The sequence below is a fragment of the Diorhabda sublineata genome, chromosome 4, assembly GCF_026230105.1.
Source record: "Diorhabda sublineata isolate icDioSubl1.1 chromosome 4, icDioSubl1.1, whole genome shotgun sequence".
NCBI lineage: Eukaryota > Metazoa > Arthropoda > Insecta > Coleoptera > Chrysomelidae > Diorhabda > Diorhabda sublineata.
Genome location: NC_079477.1, coordinates 30541448 through 30568302, shown reverse-complemented (window position 1 = coordinate 30568302; position 26855 = coordinate 30541448). Strand labels below are relative to the sequence as shown.

The window sequence follows — 26855 nt, the reverse complement described above, 5'->3', positions numbered from 1 at the left end:
AAAAAGTTACTTCAGGTTCAAATAAATAGTTGCAGTGAGAAGAATAAATTAGTAGAAGTAATCACCGAAATTATTCAAGTTATATTTATAAGTGAATTATGAGTAAAGTGTATTGTATAGTATGTAAATAAATTAAGAAATTAATAGGTGGTGTTTATTGAGTCATGCCACGAATAGAAAGAGTGTAAATAAATACGAAAAAAGTTACAATATTCACAGTTTAATCCACCAAAAATAGTTTTATTGACACATTTTCAATTCTATATGTTTTCAAGATATAATGAAAATCACCATACTTTAAGCCCCTTGATTGAAAACTGCATACTTGTTTTTAGTTGCTAATTTGAATTTCCATTTTAATTGGCTATTAGTTGAATTGATGATAATCACAAGCAAATAGTCAAGTTTTTTGAAATATGTATTCATTCTCTAGCTTCACAATGAAAGCGATCATAATATTTGAAGACGAACCTATTATCATGTAAATGATGTCATGAAATATCATTTTACTAATTCGTTACTTTTTTCGGATAAATAAATGGCGTGAACGCAACGGTTTACATTTGGATGATTTTATTTTTAAGAAATAAATTCTCAAGCAATGTATTCTGATATTTGAGAAGCATTTTCTATAAAAACTCTTTGCTTTACTTAAAATTGTTTTTTAAAATTTACGTTCTTCTGAGACTCCTTGTATAAAACTCAGGGACAGTAACTTAAAAATCACTGATATATTTTCGAAAACCTAGTTCATGCATTCATATAACACCATATAATAATTCATTGACTATTCTGTATTTTTGAATGGGATGATTCTGTTCGTAGTACACAGTTACTCCTCAAGAAATTATTCTCTTATCTGAAATCAGACAGTAAGTATTCAATCAAATAAAATTTTATTTAGAATTCTAAAATGTGTTTGAAAATTTTCAATTCAGTCTGCTGTGTTTTTGACGTCTGCCCCAGCATCTCAAGTTATTACCCAAAGGTAAACTTCAATCTCTGAATTCTGGTTATCGAAACGTGTGATTGTAAGTGGTAGGCAGTGATAAGTGTGTTTCGTATAATAATTTTAAACCCAATAAATGAATTTCATCCACCCGTCCGCCCTTATGGGGCTTGATTTTAAAACTCGCTCAAATACGAGGTTATTATTCTTTGATCTTTATCCTAAACACAAAATTAGAAAATCCTAACTTTCAAATAAACTTCCACAGAAATGTCCATTCCCTCATTAATCTGTAGCTTCAAAAGTTTCGGCTGTACAAGGATGAATCTATTAGTCAGTTATTCAGGACATACTTTGTATACATTTAAATAGAAGAAACTAGCATGACTCTAAATAATATAAACAATGAAAATTCAAGCCCTCAATCAATATTTGACTAAAATTTGGTAAAACAGAGTGGAAATATTGGAGATGTTACAAGACTAGTATAATAAATTCAGAATCTTTTTATAGGAGGTTGAGCCCAGTTTTATCCGATCACCAGCGTTTCCAACTGTAATTGACAGTGAGAATCGTGGCTCGGGTCCGAAATTTCTGTGTCTCACAAATCAATAGTCACAATTCTTTATGATTCCTTGGGAAATACTGAAATCGTTTTTTGAAAATGTATTATAAAATATTTCATGGTTTTCGTGAGTTTGTTTTCTCGCAGAAATCTCAACTTTCTTATATGACAAAGGAAATATTGCAACAAAAACGAATTATGCCCTTTTTCATACCCTATGTTCCCTTTTACACCTTAGCTACACAGGAGTGAGTTCGAGCAGGTTTGTTGTCAAAATAAAATTTTGAATATGAGTATATCGATACAATGCTTTTATACAAATGACTCCAGCTGATTAAGTCTGATATTATGTAAAAATTTCAAGAATGATTCAATATACAATGCGCGTCAGTGAAACGGGCCACCCCAAAAATTTGCGAAATTACTTAAACTTTTACATTATTTTTGTTGTAATAAGTGTCTGATGTATATATTCATGTTGTTTATTCTCGTACGGGTTGCAATTAGAAAGTAAACAACAATTCGAGAATGTATTAAGAAACGGCACTACAATAACAATAAAATAATAAACCACACACAAAAAGTGACGGGGTTCATGCTAGGTCTTACTCGTCATTTGAGTTGGGCCCAAATATGCTCAATAGGATTGAGCGGGCCAGTACATTTTTGCAATACTAACCTCTTCAAGGTCCTCCGTAAGCATTTTTGTGATGTGCTGTCGAGCATTATCTTTCAACAGCCGAAAACCATAAGCAAGAAATCCAACAAATGGTAGTACGTAATCTTCTAGGATTTCTGTAACGTATCGTCGTGCCATTACCTCTATACGCAACCCGTGGTAACCGAGTATAGGCAGCATACCGTTCTCCAGCTCTTATTTTTACCATCGTTGCCATACAGGCACATTCTAAACTCATCCGTGAACAATATCTCTTTCCAGTCGTCCACTGTCCAATTCATGTGTTCACGAACAAAATCAAGTCAGCGTCTTCTTTAAGGTGCAGTAAGCAAGCTGTCAAACCACTTTCTTTCAGCCTTCATCGAACAGCAGATGTGCTGATTGCTATTCCGTGAGCTTGTTGAATGCCGCATTTTAGCGGTTTGCGTTTGTTTTCGCAATACAGCAATCGTGAGTCAGCGATCCATCCGAGTTGTTGTTTTTCGTTTTCCACCTGTGTGTTCTTTTTACTGTTGAACGACTAACATTCCAACGTTTCCCATTGACTTTTTCTAATATCAAGCAATGTTTTAATTTTTAATAGCACTGTAGTATTACATACACACAACTTCTAATCATGGCTTTACTATGTTTAATGTACTTATTCGGTTTAAACTAGAAAATTAATGCATTACTGCGAATTGGATGGGAAGCATACGCTGACTGGCATTTTTAAAACTCCAACTCGACAGACCTAATTTATTACCCAGAGAAACAGCAGGAGAATCACGGAGCAGAATAGATAGAAACTTTGGTATGCTGTACAATAAGATGCAAAGAATACGAAACATGTTTAATAGCATAGTAAAACTTTGGGAAACTTTTGATGTAAGTTATTGGTAAATATTGTTTAGTAGTATCAGTAATAAATTAGAATGTAAAGAATGGTAGAGAATGTATTTTCGAAGCTGAAGAAAGATTTTTGAAAATCTGTAAAAACATACTATAAGCATATGAAGTCTAAAGTCGTGAGTACCCCCTAAATATTTATTTCAGATATATAGAAAACTTCAGCATAGGACTATTTTCATAATCCATCATACAATTTTTGTTTTAAATCTTTAATAATTCTAGGCCTGAAAACTATTACATAAACAGTTGTCTGGATAACCATTAGCTCTCAAAATTTCCAATTAAATTCATATTGATAAGTAACGTGGGAGCTTTTGAAAAATATAACGTATTTACAAGTAATGATGAATAAAACGAGTTGTGAGCCATACTAAATTCTTGTTCAAACAAATGATTTACTCGATTTTTGGAATTGAGATTGTATTGGAAGTCATGGAAGCATATTTAAAAATCATAAAGAAGAACTGTATAAATCACTCCAAAAACACATGAGCAAACACATCAATATCTGCTGCGATAGTATACAAATTCTCCATGCATTCAGTGTGGTGATTACCACCTTTGGGATAAATCAAAACTATATTGGCAACTTGAGAAAATACCGATAAATATTATCAAGCTCATGTTTGGCCCTAAACACTACTCGTTTCCATAATTCACGTACCCGATGGTTTTATCAATGTTATGAGCAGATGAAGATCTAAAAACAGCTTTTTGAATAGATGGCTGGAAACTACCTACATGCAACACATCAAAACCGTTTTCAAAGGATAATCCAAAATACTGGGAGATAGTTCTACCGATGCAGTTCACCAGGTTGAGTATTCGACACCGGCATACGGCAAGGAACCTGAAGTATTTTTCAACTACCTTTCATTCCGAGATATTCGAGATACTTGGAAGGAGCGCGAGAAAAGATACAGAAAACAAATTTGAAAGTTTCCCAGTTTAGCTAGCGAACTAGATCTCCAGAATGTGTATTTAAACTCACGAACTACCTTTCATAAGATGTAATGGCTACACTTCCTACAATTATTATTATTTCACATATTCTCCTTCCTAATTGGTGTTATTGCTAATGCGTTTCCTATTATTCCGTTAGGGCTGGTTATTTGGTTTATTTCTATTATTTTTGCTTCCCAAATTGCTTTATTTGCCTCTAATCAAATGTATCCCGTATTTCATTTGTCTTTGTTGTACATGGTTCACTACTTGTGATTCTTATAATTTCCTTCTCCCATTTTATTTTTTTCGCCATTCCCACTTAATCAAATCCTGTTTGTATCTTAGTTGTTTCCTATTTGATACATAAAATTCAAGGCAAACATGAGGATTGGTCTGTCAATTGTTTCAAATGCTCTGAATCGTTTCTTTTTCTATTGAAAACTCTATTTTTGCTGTTCTAAGTTTCTATAATATCTAGACAAACTTTTGGAGCAATAGATACCAAATGATCCATCAAAACATCTTCAGTATCGGTACTCTTCACGCATAACAAACTGAAGATATTGCATCTCTTACTATATTCAGCATTCCTGTTACGGTTAATCTATTTGTTTTAGGTATCCGTTGGAAACTTGGATTCAAACCTATAGACCTTTCGGTGAAAGGTCTATAGAAAAAGATCGAAAACATATAGCATTGCATGTTTTTTCCTTTTTTATAAATACTGCATATGCTTTTCAAATTCGTCGTAGATTGAAGATTCTCTCTGTCTTGTCCAGTTTTTGTGAAGCTTCTACCAATGCCAACTGTGACACTCATTCAAAAGTTTTTCTTTAATCCATGAAGTATGTGAATACATCTAATTATTGGTTTTTCCCCGTTTTTATTCACGTTCTAAATCGTTACAAAAATTAATATTTGCTGAAATTGAATATCAATTCAACGAGATATGTTTTCAAATTATGTATCAAATTTCAATATGTTGTTGTTTTGTAATTGAACTCGTGTAAATAGATTGGTAGTGCTCCCATTTCATTTTGAATAATTCCGTGCTTTAACATATAGGCTTCTGACCTTATAAGGATTTATATAAGCATCGTTCATCAAGTAGTTAGGGCTCTTATGAGCTGATGAGAATGTTTGCACTCTAGGATATAAATACACTTTGGGAATATATATGTATAACGAAACAATAATTTTTCATATATATAAATATAAAATGTGTCTCATTTATACTCGAAATTGAAATTTTTAATCCTAAATAATGAAACCAAGCATTGTTTTTCTCACATAGTTGAATTACCTTGCTCCGAATTTTGGTAATATCTATAATAAAGAGCAAATAATGGAGAAATATATGACTCAGATTATTTCTTACGAAATGCTGTGTCTATGATGACCATTAACCCAGATATCACTTTCAGTGACCTATGCAATCATGATGACAATAGATTATGTAACATCAACAGCATTCGAAAAATGATTTTCCTATTATATATGTAGGTCTGAAAATTTTTAACAAAAACCTGGTCTTTATACAGTTTCAAATACGTGTCTCAAATAATAGCCGCTAATTCTTTTCCGTTATATATCAGAATCAATATTATTTTAAGCCTTTTATAGGAGAATATGTATAATATCATCACTGGGTTACTATTAAATAAATTATTGAATATACTTTTCCAGTTAAATGTGTACTCATAAAGCTAAAGTTGCAAGGAAATAGTAGGCTTCAGTAGTCCGTTGATATGTTGGTTACCCAGATCTTTACATTAAGACTTCTTTGGAAATCATAAATAAGTTTATAAAATCGGAAAAGAAACGAGTTTTGTGCGAAATTTCGTCAATATGTGCATTGTGCAAATTTTATCCCTCTAGCGCAGAAAAATTTAGGTTTATTGTGCTTAATAAAGAGAACTGGGACTTACAATTGAATAAATAAATATTATTTAGGTATTTTAGTTGGATACGAGTTTTATCATTGGTAAATATACACTCTGCCTGCTTGAAGTTAAACAACAGAAAACAAAATTCCGATGGTTCTCTATTGATACAGGTCTCCTTTTAAAACTTTGTGATATAAGTTTTCAAACTTTAAGTTGTCATGAATACAAAGTTGACAATTGGTTAGAATCCTCTCTATATTAATGGGTCGAAAGTAACGCTGATATTTTAAATTATGTTACCAACTCTCTTCTTGTGCTAAAAGTATTAATATAACTTTTCTCAGGCTACGAATATAGTCGGCATTTTCCAAATTATACAAGAAAAACTACACTATCAACTGTGATAGTCTATCACTTCCCACGCAATGCTAAATATACAATAGCCCAGACTTGAAAATCAATAATCTATGAATAATTAAATATAAAGGAGCTACTCATTTGCTTTTTTGAGAAGGTCAATCGTCGACCCCTCAAAGTCAGCAGAGTCAATATGCTGAAAAACAGCGTCCAAGATTTTCTTGCAATGAAGTAATTAATCTCGCGGTGGAAAATACTGTTTCTAACTTCAAAATCTTCCAAGTGTCGTGTTGAAGCGGAAAAGACTCCTTTAGAAGTTCATTTAAAAACAATTAGAGCACCGTTTTACTTCAAAATCATGCCAGGGACGGAACATAACTAAAAGTGAACGGAATGTTAATTTTTTCCTTTCGGTTGTTTTTTGTAGTTGTTATTTTTCACATTTATATCAGAGCGATCATTAAGATGTAACCAGTAGAACAGTGGTTTCCAATTTTAATTGGTTTAGTTGCAATAATGGAGTTTTGGATGAATAGACATGAAAACTATGTAAAAAAGGATTTGCATAATCCAATGATCATTTGTATGAAAATACTCTTTATATTTCAGTCACCTCAATTTTTGTCATTATCAGATATAGCTAAAAACTAAATGATTAATGTGTATTAGAGCTTGTGTTTTTAACATAATTATTTGCAATACTAAATACATCCTTGGTACTAAGTCTTCAATTCACTGTTTTTTTCTGTGAAGACAAAATATCTGAGAAAAATAGAAAGGAAAAGAATAGGCTTTATTGTCATATAAAATTCAACAACTTAACAAACGAAACAAGCAACAATGAACTATATGAATTAAACGAAATAAAACCGATTAAAAATAATTACATGTCTATGATAAGAAATCCTTATATTTCATTGAATCGTATAATCTATTAATATATCATTCAATGAACACGTAAGGATGGCTGTTTGAGTGACAGGTATATCGACTATGCTAGCTCCATTGTAATCTTCTATTTATTAAATTTTTTTGGAGTGTAATTCTTATCACTAGCTCTCATTAAACCTATGATTAATGTAGCCTGTGCACAATATTGATGGAATATTCCAAAATTTTTGGTGGCTTGCTTAACATGTGAGTAGCGTAGGATTTGTTTGTGGACAGCCTCGAACTCACAGAGGAGATATTAGTCTGTTTCCTTTGGTTTATTCCAGAAACAACAAGAGATTTTCTAATAGTTATATATTTTGCATGAGGTCAAATAATAACGTTTACTTTCCTCTTTTTGTAATTCAAACAATTCGAAATAATAATATCGAAGTAGAAACTAATAATCAATCAACACTTCAATGAATTCGTCAATATCTGCATAAGCATAATTCCAATGAGTATGAAGTGGGTATAATTGGTGAGATTTATCAATTATACTGTATGAAAACGGTTAGGACAATTTTTTGCAGACCTGCGAAAATTCATAATTTCAAGTGTCGTCATAACAACGGAATGTTTAATTTTTCTTCCTCAGTAGCAGGTGTGATCATTAAAAGTTTTCTTTAGTATTTTTAACTTTATTTATTTGAAGTTTGGAGTATTATTTCTCTTATATGAAATTAGTTAATACATATGTTTTATGATATATTGTGAGTACGTAGTGTAATAGTTGAGTTCTGGTGATTAATCAAATAAACAACAAACAATTAAAGTTTTATCAAACATTTTGTTCTCGTTATTCACAATGGTCTCCTCTATTTCAATGCTGCTCTCAACACAATCAATAGAAAATGTGCTGTTGTGTTAACGTAGTACAAAATCCAACCGCTCCGCTTATGTTGAGATAAAACTGTTAAGCTTCTGTGTGAAGATGCCGTGGATATAAAAAAATTATCAAAATCTCATTCAATTATGACTCTTGCAAATCCCTCTCCACATTTGTTCTGTTCAGGGGTAAGTACTTTTACCGTCATATTCCGCGTTTTTGCTCAAATAATTATTGGTCATGAAGATTACTTGATTAAGAAAACAATCACACTAATACAAATTAACTTTTTTGCATTCTTTGTGACTATACGTCTGTGGAAAGCTCGACTCATATGTGGCTCAACCTTGAAAAAGAAGTTCTATACTGCGTCTTTAGATCATAATATCATATTTTCCTCATATCTTCACCCAATTTCTAGTTTTACAGGACTTTATTTATACAAAAAATTCGGGAGTGAGTAGAAAACGTGAGAATAATGTTATGACAGGAAAAAATATTTTCATTCGACACCTTCTTTCTAAGTTAAAGGCGTGTAAACTTGTGAAATCAGATATTATATTCATACAATCGAATATTATGAATTTTTAATGGATGATTACGTATGTCCATGTGGTGTGTTCCGTAATGATCAATTCTACATTACCATCTAAAGGCCATGGGTACTCTTTATTTAATTCGATAAAATTTATGGCTTAGGAGGTATGTTGATTATTTGATCGTTCTACATTCTAAGGAAACGGTTCGCCATGAAGAGATATTCTGAAGAAACTTATTATAAATTGTACTCATTGAAACATAATCAAACAATTCTAAATGAACTGCATAATGTCCATCATCATATTACTTGTATAAGGAATAAATTGGAATGGAGAAAAATATCACGTGGTAGCTTATTTGACAATAGCCTACTAAATGAAAAATAATCATTAATCTTTTTCAAAAATTGAATAAAAAACTCACTTTAGCTATCATTAGATTGTACAGGTTTTCAGGTCAAAGTAACGGATTGCTAACCATCGGACATTAGCTGCCTCTGGCAGTCCCAGAACACTCTGTATATCATCTTCAATAGCTAGGAATCCTGAACATGCCAATAAATATATTGGATTTAGTATTTTCCCTTTTTGATTTCGTTGAAATGTTGGAATATTTCCCCCTCAAATAAGAGGAAAATGTTTGTAATCGCAAGGAAAATCGTGTCAAGTAACTACTGAATTTGTAAGTAGAAAACAATGTTAATTTATTAGAATGAGATATCAATGTGATGGAAGTGGAAGTTCAATCTACCGTAAGAGCAGATAAAAGTGAAGTTGGAAAAATAAAAGGAAAACTATAGTTCAGTGGGAAATTTGTCATGAAAAACGTGTTTTCCAGAGGCAACTAGAAAACTTTCCAGGAAAACACCCTAAAGTGAAAGAAATCAACAAAGAGGCGTAACAGCGTCTTCATTAGACAGAGAAGGAACTTTTCTTATCAGCAAATTTCATTATTAGATTCTTCTGCTAGTTATTAAAGTTATTTTTTATGAGTTCACAAGGTTTTTTAACAAAAATTGTTTTTCTTAATCATTTTCCCAATAGGATTGCAAGTCGTAGTTCAAACTAAGTCTCAAACTCTCATATGAATAATTAAAAAAAGGAATATAGGACATTCCATTTCCTATAAAAAATAATCAATCAATAATTTACCCGTAATATTGCAGTTGGTAAGAAAATTCATTGATTTAGATATAAAAATGATGTTAATTTTTTTGTAGATGTTCATTCTTTATGTTGAACTAGAAAAGAAGAGAAGACGACTAACTTGATTCAAATAGTGATATTGTAAATAGAGGAGTCAATGGCTTCTCTGTAGGTTCAAATCAAGTTGTGATAGTGAGCGAGAACATACAATTGTGCACACTCGGAGATTAGATAGGATTGTCGACAGATATTATAGGGATGAAGTGACCGTATTATGTGAAGGACCTGGATACGTCATCGGCGTACAAACAGAATTTGCTTGAATGAGTTATTATTACTGGTTAATTGTTTTACGTGTCCACTTAGAATAAGTGACCGGTGTTGGGATACTCCTAATTTCTTCAACACTCATGCGATTTTTTTCATATTTTTATATTTTCAATTTTGTACTCGTATATAACGGAAATAGGGTATTTTCAGATTCATTCATATTCGTTTATACATATAGCTATATACGTACTATGTTTTTCTTCATGGTTTGGATTTGTTTGTGAATATGGATTTAAGTTATTATTATTCTGAAATTTCTACAAAAAAATAATATTGAATAATAATAGAATAAAAATATAATAATATCAGAATACATATTGGACTGAGGATTTTTGAGATACATTGAACCATCCATTTTTAATAAAAGAACCTTCAAAGGGCTCCAAATCGGTACCAGTCACACACTATTGTGAACTTTGGAAGGTTATGTCTCGGTTAATTCTGGAGTTAACTTCCCGTTTTCCAGCAGTTTTAACGTATCTTTCATATGTTTCAAGTTATTTTGAATGGAACAATTCTCTTAAAAAATTAAAAAATGCTTTCTTCATTTCAACCACAATGTCTTTCAGAAACAAGTTCTCTCAACCATTCAAATTCCTTTATTTCATTATTTGTGTTTAATTAAAGTGATTTGTGAATTTATTCCAATAAGGGTGGCAATATCAAGGGTGGAAATGACGTTTTGTTTCGATGAAATGGAGGGGTTCTGTCCTTTCGTATTAATTCTCTTATTTTATGTATCACAAAGTTTTATAAAGTCCAATTTCAATAGTCATTTGAAGTTATTTGGAAAAGAATCAATACATTTTTTTCGTGAGATTGATTGCTCTCCACTTATCCAATTTTCATTTTTTTTTTAAATTCGGTTCACTGAATAAGTTCCACCCTCAATAACTCAGTTGGTAGTAGGTCGGTAACCAAAAAATTGATTTTTTCAAAGCTACATCTTAACAGTTTTTTCAAAAAATTTAAATTTTTTAATTATTTGGGTAATAAAAATTTAAAATTCAAAAAATATTGATTTATCGAAAAAATTCCATAGAATAATTTGTGCTCTTTTCAATCGATATCTATGGTCAGTTTCAACAAAAAAATGACTACTACACTTGTTGGGATTGGTTGGTTGTGGTGGTATCCACCCCCAAAGTGGAAGCACGTTTCGGCAAAGGGTGGACTTTGCTTTTAAAGCTGTTCACCAGCTACTAATAAAATTTCAAGCAAATCGATGCATCTCGATGGAAATCTGAGGTAAAAACCGTAAAAAAACTAGTAGTAACATAGTTTTTATATAACTCGTCAATATTCTCTTATCAATTCATATATATATATATATATATATACTCTAAAATGGTTCTATACCAACATTCAAATTACATAGAATGATAATTTCTAATTCAAAAAGTATTTTTGGTATAACTATATCCCGTATAAAACTGGTATATTTAAAGACGAATAAAAGAAGCGTTCTATTTTCCCTTATATCCAATTTGCAAAAAAGTTCCGGATCGGCCGATAAAAAAACAGATACACATAAATATTGCGGGATTTTTTATGCGCACACAGAAAACCTCTAGGCACCGATTCGGTTATAAATCAAGCGATAATATTGAGGTGTATACATTCAATTCGGTACCTCTAAATACGTATCTATATTATTCAGCCAAATTGCGAGTCTCCCTATCGGTTTCCGATAAATCATAAAACGTGGGCGTCTTGAAACTTTGCCAAGTTCCATTGTCCGGGGACCGTCCCTGTAATTGACTTATTGGCCGGAAGAAAAGTAAAGGCGATCGATCTTTTTGATGTCATATTCAAGAAGTTCATTTTAAAACATTCCACCTACAGAGCGTTCATGAAATAACGTTTAATTTAATTTACATCTTAATAAATATTGAGAGGAAAATTTATGGAAGTAATTTTGATTAAAATTTGTTATTTGAGTTTGAATTATGACAACAGCAATATTTTTCTTCGTCTTTTCGATGTCAGATTATTAACAGAAATTGAGGATCACGTGGAATCTGGAAAGTAAACTGTGCACTGAGTTGACAAAGAAAATGTAATCGCTAAGAAGGCGATAGGTATAGCTTAAAGAATGTACAGTTTTTCGTTATTATGAATTGATTTTATGAGAAAATTTTCATTATGTATAGATGATCAAACCATGTCATACAATCAATTTGTGAACTTTGGATTGTTTCAGTTAAGACTTATGCTCATATCTTGAGAGTAATGTTTCTTGAAGATATATTGATCCATTTGTTGTGTGTTGTGTCATCTCACATCTTTCAAGTAATTGATCTGAATATGCAAGTATGTTGTAGACATACGGTGTTTAGTAAATTATTTTAATTCAAAAGTTTGTTCAGTTAGTTGGGTGAATGATCGTGAATTTGCTTAGAAGTTTTGATATCATATATCACAGAGGTTTTCAACCTTGCCAGCTCTATACTATGGTGAGAGGTCACGCCTCCCTTCAGGAATTCAGTTAATTTAGACTTATATTTTATAGATTTACTTACATTATGTTCGAGTAAAATGACTTTGAACATAGGCTAGTCATACTCTGGAAAGAAATATAAAATCATATTTGTTCAAATACAAATTTTAATTGAGCAAATCATAGAAAAAATTACAATATTAAAATCAATAATGTAACCAGAAAGGCTCGTTAATTTTTCTGGTTTTCTAGTCAGTACTAGTGTAAAGGCTGTCACTGTTTCTTTTTAACTATTTTTGGTAGGCTATATTTCAATTTTGACAAACAACACCACAGGTCACATATAGTGTGACTTGATCTTTAGATCTTATATAGTTGAAAATCTTGACTGGCATAGATAAGTTGATGAGAATTGTACAAGCAACTCAATTATTTTTTCGAGCTTATATCTGGAAAATAGGCTCCAATTTTAGTCTTCAGTGACAACAAATGCTCATATATAACGTCTTCCATTTTTTTAACTAGGTTTTTTAGGCGACATTGGGTATCATAAAGGAGATTGTTCAATTTTGCAAAGGAAGAAAACTTTGGCTCCGATTTCTGCAGCCGGCGTTGCCAAATAGTAATTTCCTCAGCGAAACTCTTAATTTGAATCATTGTTCTTCAAAGTACTATTTCAAAAAGTCTGAGGTAGATGCCTGTTAAAAGATAAATGTGACATCTGTAAATTTGTTCAATTCTTGACAAAACACTCGAAAATGTCGAAAATGTCGAAAACTGTCTAGTGTTCAAAGCAGTGAATTTAACGTGATTCGCTACATTAACTGCTAAGCTCAGAGCAGTGTTAAGAGATTCAGAGAGAGTTTGTCAAGCCAAAGCTGTGGATGATACAACGTTATCAAATTATTTAAGGATTCTTTTTCCTAGCCAATTCATTAATTCCTGATCGGCAACCCGTCGTCGCTTGAGGTCCATCAGTACATATTCCAATAACTTTCTCCGAGGCAAGGTCACTAGGTTCTAATAATTTAAAAAAATCTATGGAAAGCTATAGAAAAATCCTGTCTATTGTCGCTATTATGTATTTATTATTCAAACTCAAATAACGAATTAGGAAATAGGAGGAGAAAGGAAGACCAAAGAAGAATGGTATAGAACAAGTGAAGGCAAATACGAAGTCTGATGTATACAGACTGGAAAAAGGAGCAAATAATATGATCAAATGAGGAAACTTAGTGAAGTGGAAGAGTGGAAGAATCTATGTAACCATGAGACAAACCTGCCTATTTGCGCTATTATATGTGTAGCATCCAAATTCAAAACAATTAACTTAATAGCATTTTTATTAAGTGCACATTAGAGGCAGAAAGAGATTTATTCATTTTGTTGGTTTGTTTTGTCATAGTCAAATCTATTCCGAGTAAGTGGTTGATTAACAAGATTTTCATAATTTATATAAATTTTTAACTCCTTAAACCTGCAAATTCAGGTTACTTCCCAATATATTGCATTAATTAAATCGTTATTAGTTCTTGCTCAATTTATGAATGAATTTAACTTTGACAATGCAAGGGAACAACACCTACCTTCGGGAACTGCGCTTGATGTTATCAGGAAATTGACACACGCCGCACCTGTACCGTGTCCCAACAACGTAACATTGCTAGGATCACCGCCAAAAACGGCAATATTCTCTTGGATCCAATGTAACGCAGCTATTTGGTCCATGAGACCATAATTAGCAGGGCTTCTGGAGTATGGGTCGGTATTAGCGTTGAGAAATCCTACAACAAAAATATTGATATGAAATTCATTGGAGGATGTTTCGTTACGAAAAATGGATGATGTTACTGCAGCTATAAGACTAATTTTTTTGCTTATACAAAATATCATATACATCTACGCATAACTTGAAGGTATTCCTGAAATTTGCATATTATTTCAATTAGAACTTTTTTGATGAATTAATCGCTTCAATGTTCTTGATACTACAAAATTTCTCTTGAATGAGTCGAGGTGATTAATTTTCCTATTCATTGGATCATGAGTACGTTATTCATAAATATGACCTAGTATCGAGTTAATCAATAACGCATATTTAGGAATGTAATTGAAAAGAAGCGGAAGAAACATCGAATTTACTTAAAGCTTTTTTCCATTACAAATGTAAATAATTATATTTCTCATTCAAGTTGCTGATCCTCAAAAAAGTTATTCACCAGAGAATTGAATGAATTGTATCTAATAAGGAATGTTTCAATAGGTACAGCACGTTGGGAAAAAATGAGGAATTGGAAAAACGACGAAAAAGCTTTATAAGATTTAGTATTGTTTCGGTATCATGACAAAACTGCTGTTGAAACTTTTCCTATATAAATTTCAAACTGTAAGTCAACGTGATGGAACAATAAATATCAATTCGTGTTTTGAAAAGTTCTCTTTTATACATGAAATTTGAATACGAAATATCTCTACAAACTGAAACCTTAATACCGGTTTTTCAACACATGTTCAAAAAGTTTGATATATCTACGAAATCCAAGACCAATGCTTTTAATAATGGATAGTATAATGATCACCAACAGAGGATTTTGGTGCGAAGAGAAATAATTTTATTCTCCAATAGTATATTTGCTTGGCTCAAACAACATTTGAACATTATCATCGGAAAAAGTTGATTCCAATTGAAATTAATGATATGTTGTAATATTATTTCAATAAAGGAAGCCACATAACTTCAATTAACCACATTGTGCGTCCTGGTTATTTATTTCACTTTGTTCCATTCGAATTTCATATAAGCACAATCTTATTGAAATTGTATGTTAATATCTTCTTGAGTTCCTAAGTTTTATCTTAGTTGCTCGTGAATACGACTTTTTTTATTCATAGTAAAATTAGAAAGGACTTTCGAGTCACCAATTCCCAGGAACAAAATGATACAAAGATATGAATAATCATATTCCAATGTCAATATTTGCTAACCATATTGGGAACTAGAGTTTATTTTACTGCTACCGACATTTGTTCTTAACCGTCAACTTGTTGAAAAGTATGGTTAACAATAAGAAGTTATTTTTTAGAAAGAAAACATTCTTTGGGATCTTGTATCACTACCATGTTTTCTTTCAGATTACTACTACTCACAATAGTTGTCTTTTTATACTCCACAATTTTTTCAATAGTGTATACTTCTCTTGAGTTGATCGTAATTTATAAGTTTTGCTAGGAAACAATGATTTTATATTCTGCGTTACTCAGAAATTCTTCTATGCTTCCTCCGTATTCTCCGCTCATTGAAGACATATCTGTAATGTTGTTGATCTCATTGCTCTCCATACCTTGTTTATTTATCACATTTTCTATTATTTAGTGACATCTCTTGTTATCATATTCGTATCATCATTATATATATATTCCTGCTTTATATTTCTTCAATTTTTAGTTTACTCCATCCCCATATTTTTTGTGAGTAATTACGTTGTCAAAATTTTCAACATTTCTTTTCTCGTTTGTTCTTCAATCCATATTTTCTCAGAATGTATTACATTTTGAACTCATCCCCCCACATATCTTATTCATTTTTAATGCCTATTATTTTTTAATGACTGTAAAATTCTAACGACACATAGTAGTGCAGATATCACAAGCTTATCTACATTTGAAAAAGTTCGAAATGAAAAATAGAAATCAACGCAAACCGAAACAAATAACAGTGACAATATGAATGGCATTGTATGCTCGTTGTTCAAATACTATCCATCGTTAGTGGCTGTCAATAAGCGTTTTGTATTGATGGTTTGTCCATGACAAGGAGCTGAATTTATTTCACATCAATTCCCAGTTAATAGTAGCTCTATGTGAAGTGACGCTCAGCGGTCGATAGCTATTGACATGAGTGATTTTTAGAGGTAGTTTGGAGTATACACACACAAAAATGATATTACGTTCAGAAATAAAAAAAAAAATTACTAGAAAAGAGTCCAAATCATACATCATTTGAACGTTTGAAAATTCTTTACTCCATACTCCATTGCAAATAAAAATAAACTGAGTAATTGTATCATTCCAGGCATCAATTTAGAAGAGAATAACTTGATATCTGAATGTAGATTTGTGTTTTAGAAACACAAATAAACCATTCAGGCTTTCTCAATCGTTCTTGAGGGCATAGTTAAAGATAGTGAAAACACGTATACCATTATATGTGAACTAACTATTGCCTTTGACTGCGTAAACTCAGACGTTTTGTTGCTTAAGATGGAACACTATTGATTCCGAGCTGTTCGAATCTTATTTTGTAAATCGACATAAGTACATAAGCTACAACAGCTGAGAATCTACTTTGGCATTGGTGAGCGATGGAATCCATCGGGTTCGGTGTTGGGACCACTATTGTTTCTGCTATTTATTAACGATTTTCCGGCTTCTCTCAAATATCGATCGGTTTTATCGTTGACGTTACCTACGTTCCTAACAAAATGGAATGAAAAAGTCAACATGGAGAATCTAAATGCAGCTAAATCTTGGTTTTATTCAAACAATTTGAAATTAAACGAAGTAAAAACTTGAAAAATAACATTTAGCTCTGCAAAACGGGCCATCAGAGGAGAATCTGTGATATTGTTGGGAATCACATTGGATCTTAGTTTCAATTGGGGAGAACAAATAGACTCACTATGCTCAACATTTTATCACAGCTTTTTGCAATAAGACAATTGCGCTTCTCTATTGGCTGTGATTGCATGATATCTATAAGGCACAGTCCAAAGGGTTGTTACTATTCAGGTGACTGCTGACATATTATCCACAATGTAAGAAGTCGAGTACATTACCGCGAACGTTTCACGGAATATGGGATCCTGCCATTTCCTTGTATGTATAAATTTGTGCCACAACACTTTTATGCCTTCATAGGGATATACGAGGTAAGGTAAGTTTTTACAAGTTACAAAATTCTTAATATTGACTTCACTTTGCTTAAATTTTCTACTTAATTTTCTCATTTTATTAGTGATTTGATAGTATAAATCGTATAGTATTGTATCAATTGCACTTATCAATGCGCTTGATTGACTTTATTTACTGATACACTTCATATGATTATTAGTTTTTGCTTATGCTAATTTTAATGAAGCTGTTGATCATAACTGTTGAAAGGTCTTATAAATTAATTATTGACAATTTGAATAGTCGAATGGTAGAAATATACTTAATTGAAACACGCATCAACAGATCAAAATACAAATCAAATAAGTTCATAGTTGCTCTATAGACAAAAAAAGGATTATAAAGTAAAGAACTATCAGAAGCTGTGATGAAATGAGCAACAAACTGACAGAATAGAACAAAAAATTATTTTGAATGAAATTTTATCTAATTGAATAGAAAGAGTGAAATTCTTTTCTAATAAAATTGGGACCGTGAAAAGTACGCCGTTTTCTTTTTGATAAATGGTATCCAATTAATTTCCTTCAGTATTTTTATGTAAACCTCGAAACGCCTCTTTAACTTTTCTACATTTTGAAATATCTTCCTGAATTTATATAAATATTTATCTTGGTACTTTTTTCATTTCGTTGCGTTGGATAATTCCATGTAATCTCTCGAAAAAGGTTCAAGTATTACCAAAGTTTTTCCTTGATATTAATAATTCCAAAAAACTCATACGAAAAGGAATTTCGCTTTATTTAGTTCAAGGCAAGATCAGCAAGGGTTATATATAAGCTAGGTACAATAATAACAATAATAATAAAAAATGAACAGGGACAATAAAACATTATCAACATTTTTTCAAATATATACGTTGTGTGAATTCATTAGATTTTAAAGATATGATGACATATTGGTTTTAAGGGCGACATATTAGGCTACAGGCATCCGTAATTTTCAATCTAATTCATTTTTCTTTAATATAAGAAATAATCGTGGGAAAAGCATTTTGATGGTTTATTCAGATATAGTAACCGACATAAAAATGAATTGCAACGTGTTAAGTGGATTCGATTTTTATGAATAATTATTATCGAATTCACTCTTCCCTAACTTCACTCTCAGAATTAACTAAATTATTATCATCATCATCGGGAATGTCATCCTTTGGATCTATCATTTCATATATATTTGGCTCCATTTTGAGTGAATCTCATTCAAATTATAGATCAAATTGGGATTTTGCAATACTAATGGTGAAAACTGTCCAAAAATTATTTGCAGAAAATTTGTTTTCATTTGCAACGTATTGTTTAAGGAACACAAAACAAGTTCAATGGCACTTTTAAAGAATTCTGACCGAGTTGTTCAGCACCTTGGGTCAAGACCGATGAAATTTGAAGCATAAAAATTAATTACTGTTAGCTGCTCCTCTACTAGTGATAACAGGTGACGTAATAAGCATTGATGATATCACCAGGTATCTAACCAATTATATTGAGAGGGAACTTATGGCAAGTGTCTCCTAGTTTGAAAGGTATTTAGAATACCTATTCAATTATTAGAATTTTTTTTGAATTAACGATGTTTTTGATAATTTACATAAATCAACACTGAAATTTGATTTTCGTTTCGAAGTCCGCATTTATTAATTGTCAAAAAAGTTTTTCAGTTGACGTTTTTACGAGAACATGAAATAATATTTTGATTTTTGAGTCTAGTTATTGTTCAGTATGAAATATCACGTGCTCTAGCTGTAAAAGTGACAGCTATCTTAATCATCGGTGAAAGTGGCGGAGCCCATCGAGGACTTATTTAAGAAAGCTTTTTCACAAGTTTATTCTTTTCCTTCTTTCACAACCCAAGTAGCATTAACCTATAAAGTCAGTCAAAGTACAGTACGCAGGGTATTGAAAATATGATGACTAAAATTCTCCAACAGCATAACTATGTGAGGATAATTTTTTTTAGTGACGAAACTACTTTCTTTCTTGATGAAAATGTCAATACCTCACAATTTGAGGTATTAGAGCGAGATAAATCCTGACGTGTTTCCTGAAAAACATACACACTTCTCATTGAATTGAATATCTGAGCAAGTAATCTTGGAAACCATATAGTCGGGCCTCTTTCTTCAAACTCTAATCCAACCGATGAAGTATATTTCGTTATGTTACAGAACGTAATTGATCCGTTAATTCTTCAAATTCTGCAGACAAATTTGATAACTTGAAAATAACGTTCCAACAATATGGTGGTAAATCCAAAAAAATGAGTATTGAAATACTATTACTACCACTCACACCAGTTATCTTTTCTCTGTTTAAACAAAATTTTATAGTATTTATTGAATGAGAGAAAACTCCTGTAGTGCACAAAATGATAAAAACTCTATTATATCAAGTTCAAATCGTCCTAAAGACAGCTCAAAAAGTCAAGAAAAAGAATGTATTTACTGGATATTTATCCACCGTTTTGAGCGTTCTGAATATGATAAAATTCTGCTTCTAATTATGTAATTAGTATGTTTTTTTGTTCTCAATTTTTTTGTGTATTTCTCAGTACCTAAGCTTCTATGCACTAGCCGCCACCAAGCTAAACAAAACCTAAGTCAGTATAACTAATTAATTTACATCGAAGTTTCAATAATTTTACATATCTGACTCAGTTTCGATAACATATTAAAAACCAGCAAATACGATGAAAACAAAATGTTTAATTCTTTTAACTAGTAATAGCGGGAATAAACAACATGGTTGTACTTTCAATTCCCTCGACCATCAACTATTCGGTTAATTACTTAATAGATCGTTCGATTTATTGAATGAAGCGCTGAAATGTGTCAATTACCTGAAAGTGAATCGCACAAATTTAATGGTTTTGCTGATCGGTTAGTCAATTTGAATTAACCACAATTTCGATTGGAACAAATGAAAAACCATGAAATAAAAGTACTTTAAGTGAAAAATTCATTCGATAACTTCATTGGAAAAACTATTCCCACAGGATTTTCTATTGTTGTGAATTCACCATTTACCATTTCATTTATAAACAAAGATACAACATGAACTATCAATTTGGATAGTATATATTCTATCTGCAATCAATGTCAAAATAGGAATCCTATTTGCGTTTATACGACCCGTGGAGTTGGTTTCAAAGTTGGCCCAACTGCGAAAGTTATGTTTTCAATGGAACTTCCATCAACGAGAATAAAATACAAATTATTATTTAACGTATGATACATTCTTTCTATTTACATCTCAATTTTTTTGAGAAGGAAGAAATATCAAAAAAAAAATTGTCGATTTCTTAAAACCAACGGATCATATCACCACAGTGTTAGATCAACCTTTGGAATGATTACGATTTCTCTTCGTGTTCTAGTGGGATTTTTTTTCAGCTTCTTTATGTTATGCCAAAAGGTCCCAATAAAATTTTTTCAGCCCACCCCTTTCGGTTATATCATCTTAAACGGTAGTGACTACAATTGAGCTCTCATTTTCTCCCAAAATTTTAGTAATGTTTGAAACTTATGATTTTCTGTAATTTTCGTGCACCGCAGAGTCCTGAGTTGGTAATTTCCAGCATTTATTATGAATCGTATTACATTTCACAAATTTACTGTTTACTGTTTACAATTTATTAGAAAAAAATATAAATTATGGTGCTCTTTGTCTTTGCAAGTATTGGTTTTGGAAAATACAAGATATTTTCAAATTAAACAAGGCTTTCAAGTTATAATTTTATTCCATGAAACTTCATCTTAGAAGTTTTAATATGAAATGTTAATTTCACCTCCGTATAATGTAACAGGAATATTGGAAAAATAACCTCAGTTAGTTCTTTTCAAGTGCACTTCCTTCCTGAATTTTGTCGCAAGAATATTGGTTCACCCAATCTAAAGACCAATTATTTATATACTTCAACTGAGACCGAACACTACTTAATAGCATAATCAAAATCTGCCTCTATCATTCGAAATAATGAAATTCTACTAGTTTGGAGATCAGAGTTTCTGTTCATTTGCCCACGTTATTAATTTTTCTTTCTAGTTTCTGTTTGTCTGTACTTCTTTTCCAATGCTCTCTGCCGAGATTTCTTTAAAAGATTAAAACTTCTGACTCTTTCCTCTATATTCATCTCTGAATCCGTTTGCCTAATTCGTAAACACGCTTCTCCAAATTCAGAAAGATTTTTACACGGCTATCCACTCAGGAACGCAGATAACGACATCCACTCACCTACCACATGTTCAGAATTAGTTGAGGGCTCAATTTTTCACAATGCAAAAAGTGCACAATCATATCGATATCATCTTTTCCCGCATTCCGCAATAATTTACCCAAGAGGGAATATTTACTGGGAAGTGCCTTCTACTCTGTAAACGACTTTTTTTCTGATCATATACTCATCATTAACTATCACTATTACCTATAATTTTGTATTTTGTTAACAACTAGTATGGAAGATAATTTTTTGTTCCCATTCTGAAGCTATACGAGTATTTAAAATAATTACACGTAACAAGAACACAATGATACATTTGAACACTATTACGAACGTTAAAGCTGGATATTTAGTTTCTTCATTAATCCATCCATATAAAACCATCTACAAATTAAACTTTTGGCCCTATAAAACTCAATATTTCTATATCAAATACGTAATGTAAAACCGAGAAATTGTATCTTTTGTTCCTTAGAATAGAAAGAGTCTTCAGTATCATTCACCTTTTAAATTTTAATGTCAAATTCTATGTTGGAGCTGGCATTGGTGAGCCACGAGAAACAGATATAATAGAATGTTCAATTTCACGGAATTGCTTAGTCCAATATCCTGTGCTGTTCGACAGAAAGTTACAGTCGTCAAAATGATCATAAGATTCCAGATATACCAGAAGAAAGGTAAATGGCATAGAGTTACATCCTTGTCTTTGATTCAATGAACAGAAACCACATCATCACTTTAATGTTACAAGCTAGGGTTTTTCTACTTCCTGAGAAAAATGCTTTGTGATTAATATATAACGTTTGGAAATATAACAAAATTTTTCAGTTGTAGTTCAACATCTACTCTGGGAATGAAACGTAGTAAATCAATTTTAAAAATAATAATTCAGTTGTAATTGGTGAACCAGTGTAAAACAATAATTTAAGTATTCCAATCAATATATTTTCAGCTCATAAGATTCTATTACAGTAAAGTAATAAACAATCAAGTTTAAGAACTTTACTGTTCGCAGACACACTTAACTGATTGACCGGAATGTAGAGACATGCTTTTACTATACATTTAACTTCAGTATATTGCTATCTTGACGCCTTTGAAGAACTCAGCTGAAAACTAGGAAGTAATAATTGAATCGAGGAAAAACGGTTTATTTATCAAGTAAAAAATAAGAATTATTATTTGTAATGCTCAATTCAAACTTTTATTTCACTGAAGTGAATGTTTTCTCATTCCAAACGCGTTTCAACATTATTTTAGTATTCTAGAGGCTTCCACTTTTTTGCTGGCGATGAAATTCGGAGAATGTCTTCAGTCAAACACTTCATGTGTCACATATCAGATTTGTTAAACGATGCACTCCAACGTTCCATAAAATCCTCACAATTTTGTTACAAAGTTATAAAAATTCAAAATCGATATGAGATATGTACGTGGTGATAAGATATTTTCCCAATTTCAACGTGTTAAATGATCTTTTTTAGTTATTGCGAGAGGGCGAGACCAAAGCTGTTTCAAAAAATTATATAAGCAAAAAAAGGAAAATTATCTGGTTATTTCCATATATTTGTGGTTATTTTCTAGTTAGATGATTTGTAATATGATAGCTTGTGACTCCTTCAAAAATCATTGGGTACACTCATAAGCCCAAATCTTGCCTAAATACTGGAAATTTCATTATTGCATGTTCAACCTTCATCTACTACCAAATGGGTCAAAATGAGCCAAGCCTTATTCACTTGTGCTGTATCTGGTGTTCCAGGGGAGGGAGAACACGTTGCGGTGAGTATGCCTTTAAATTCATCTCTTGATTTACAGGAGAAACTACCACCCACTGGCTCCGATGGAAAACAATAAATCGTATTGAAGAAATGCTTGAGTTCCACCAATACCAGAAGAATGAAAAAAGACGGATCCCAGCAACCACCGTCCGATTGCTTTAGTCCCAACTATTGCCTAGGTCATTGAGAAAGTCGTTAACCAGCAAATCTTGAAATATCTTGAGTTTGCTAACATCATCAGCCACCATCAATACGGTTTTCGAAAACTTAGATCAACCGGCGACTTCCTGGCCTCCGTCACCAACGTATAAACTGCTATAAAGCTATAAAGAAATCCCTAGAAATTGCACTAAACAAGAAATCTTTAATTCATTAATTTAATTATTATTAATGTTTAATTATTCTCCGCAGGACTCGCCGTTGTCCCATGGTTATTTTTCATATGATAATGAGAGTTTCGACAATCAACAGCAGAATAATTTATCAATTTGCTGCCAGGGAGAGAGAAATTTCTAGACTGAATTCTCTATAAATCTTGTACATCAATTATGTCAAGCCTACATGAGATAAGAAATTAAACATAACAAATCCCCACCAAAATTAAGAGAACTAACTATGGATATAATTGGTATTGATATAAGTGGTTATAGAAACTCCATCTATCAGAGAGGAGGAGATGTCGTCTCTGTTTACCAAAGAAGGACCCGAAAAGAAACACTTTTTGCGATTCCTGCAAAGTGCCAGCAATATTCAAGAAAAATCTACCCAAATTGAGTCTTCCGGAACGTTATTTGAACGTTATTTGAGAGAGTACAATGAAAAAGTGGGTCAATGTGACCTGTAGTTCTAATGGTTTTCTTAAGGTGTGATTGAATTATTAATTACATAAATGGAAACATAGGATCACTTGTGACAACAGACACAGTATTTTTCAACTGACATATTTTATTATTTCTAAGAATTCTGAGGCAAGGCACATGGATTCAAGTAAAAAAGCAGTAACAACATTCCAGTCGGAAGAAACCAATCTCAATATGTAAGTTTACTGATATATCTAGAAGAAGATGAGCTGAAAATTATCGGCAGTATCAGTAACAACGAGACAGCAGTAATTCGTGAATTTCTGACAATTATATCACTTTTAAGTTAATATCAGAGCCAACGTGGTGTGAATTTCATCACGAAGCGTCAGGAGTTAAGTCTTTAGACGGCTTTGTAGAAAACTCTCTGCTGTACAGACCATCATCCATGCGTTAATGAGTAGAGATCAGGACAAACAAACTAGCTCAAGGGATAAAGCTGGAATTTCTGGAACCGTTCGTGGTATTCATACTGGATCAACTGTCTATTACTACTAGAGAATTTCCAGTTTATCTTCAGTCTTTGAAAAAGATTGTTCATCGAATCGCCCGACCGACAATATAATGCAAATGTTGTTGCAGTGTGTTCAGTATGAATCTCAAACACGATTCCAGAAATTTTCACCTAATCAGGGTGATATTCATCCTATTTCATTCAAGAATATTGATTCAACCTCTGGCTATATTATTCGAGATAATGTTGAAAACCCTATTCCATCATCCTACTTAAACTCTGTTTTTTTCAAACAAAGGGGAAAGTATAAAAAACACTGTGATAAATCGAAAAATGTAATGAAGAGTGAATGATCCCAACAACTCCAGAATTGGATCTAATCACAGCTGAAAGCAATCCTAGAGAAAGCTTTCGAAACGAGGACCAATTTAATTAACGCCATATTTAAAAGGAGAGTTTCCTGGGATGTTGGTAGCTGAAGTCAGAAAATCACTTTACGAAGTTTTGTCACAAAATCTTTTTTTTTCGCGTTTTGAGATAGAGCATTTATCTTTGATAATACGAGATCAATTAGAAGAGAATATGATTTGAAATATTTCTATGAACGTAATTCCCAACATGGTGAGGTATGAGCAAAAGTGGTTTTATTTTCAATAATCGAGATTCTCATTACTATCATATCGCATAACCACTACTGTTATATGCAGGAGGGTGAAAAATTAATTTAATAAGTAAGCATATTAAAATTTTCACAAATACGTGGCCTCAAATAAGATCTCTTTGGAGATTTTGTTGTTAAAGCTGTTCATTCGAGATAAAGATACTATTGTCAAAAGTCTTCTAGTTCGGATTGTCTTTCTGAAATAATTGAGATACTCTATAAATAAAGGACAAAATTTGGAAATCATGATTGGTTACAGCTAGTAGAATTAATATTGGTTAATCGGAGAAAATCAATGACTGAGCAGCTGTCATTGTTCATTAACAAAATATTAAAACACAGAAAAGTACCTGAAGAATGGAAAACAAGTATACTAATTCCACTGTTTGAAAAAGGTGACAGAAAAAACCCGGAAACTATAAAGGAATCAATCTTTCAAACACCACTAAAAATGACAACCAAAATTTCAATCCAACTAATAAATCAAAGAATATTTTTTGAGGACAAACAATGAGGTTTTAGAAGTGGGAGATCATCTACTGATGAAGTATTTGTAACTAGACAATTCACAGAGAAAGCTCTAGAATATAATCGACCGGCGTTCATTTGCTTAATTGATTTAACAGTCTTTGACAGAGTTAAATTGAAAGACCTACATCACCTTTTATACAATAGACAAATACCGTTAGACAACATCAAAACAATCGAAGACATATATAAGGACAACAAAGTAGAGGTTAGAATAGACGGACAACTTACAGAGGAAATAAACATAGGCATGGGTATAAGACAGGGAGACTCTTAAGCCCCCTACTTTCCAATCTCATAATGGATGAAATAATAAATGCAGTGAAAATGAGATGAGAAATAGAGAAATAAAAATTGTCTGCTATGCAGATGATGCTACCCTCATAGCAGAAAGTGAAGACGACCTACAAAGATTGTTTCACGGTAGCAGCATTGAACAGATTATGGAAACTAACTACTTGTAGATATGTAGAATCAGAAGTGAAAAAACAAAAATAGAAAGCCAATAGAGCAGCAGGATGCCTCAATAATACAATATGGAGAAACAACCATATTAGAACGGAAACTAAGACTAGAATTTACAAAGTTGTTATAAGACCAATAATGACATACACAGCAGAAACACAACCGGACACGACCGAAACACAAAGAATGCTGGAAACAGCTGAGATGAGAATACTGAGGAGAACACACTGAGAGATCGAGTGAGTAGCATCTACATTAGAACTAAATGTCATGTGGAGTAGAATGGAATAACCATATAAGTAGAATGACAGATGATAGGGTAGTAAAGATCGCAAGAGACAAATCGCCGGCCGGGAGGAGAAGTGTCGGTCCACCCCGAAAAAGATGAAGTGATAATATAACTTAAAAGCACAACAAAAGAAAGAAACAGGCAGAATTGCCTATAGAAAAGATAGAAG

At 32.1% G+C, this 26855-nt stretch overlaps 1 protein-coding gene across 2 annotated transcripts in view; it reads right to left on the bottom strand.

Annotated features, from left to right (window-relative positions):
* The window catches only part of LOC130442407 (neuroligin-4, Y-linked), a 610660-nt gene that overhangs the window by 135056 nt on the left and 448749 nt on the right, over window positions 1-26855 (bottom strand). For both annotated transcript variants that reach the window (XM_056776497.1, XM_056776498.1), the window contains exon 3: window positions 14073-14270. In XM_056776497.1, coding sequence (XP_056632475.1) covers window positions 14073-14270 — 198 coding nt within the window. The remainder of the gene's footprint in view (window positions 1-14072; window positions 14271-26855) is intronic.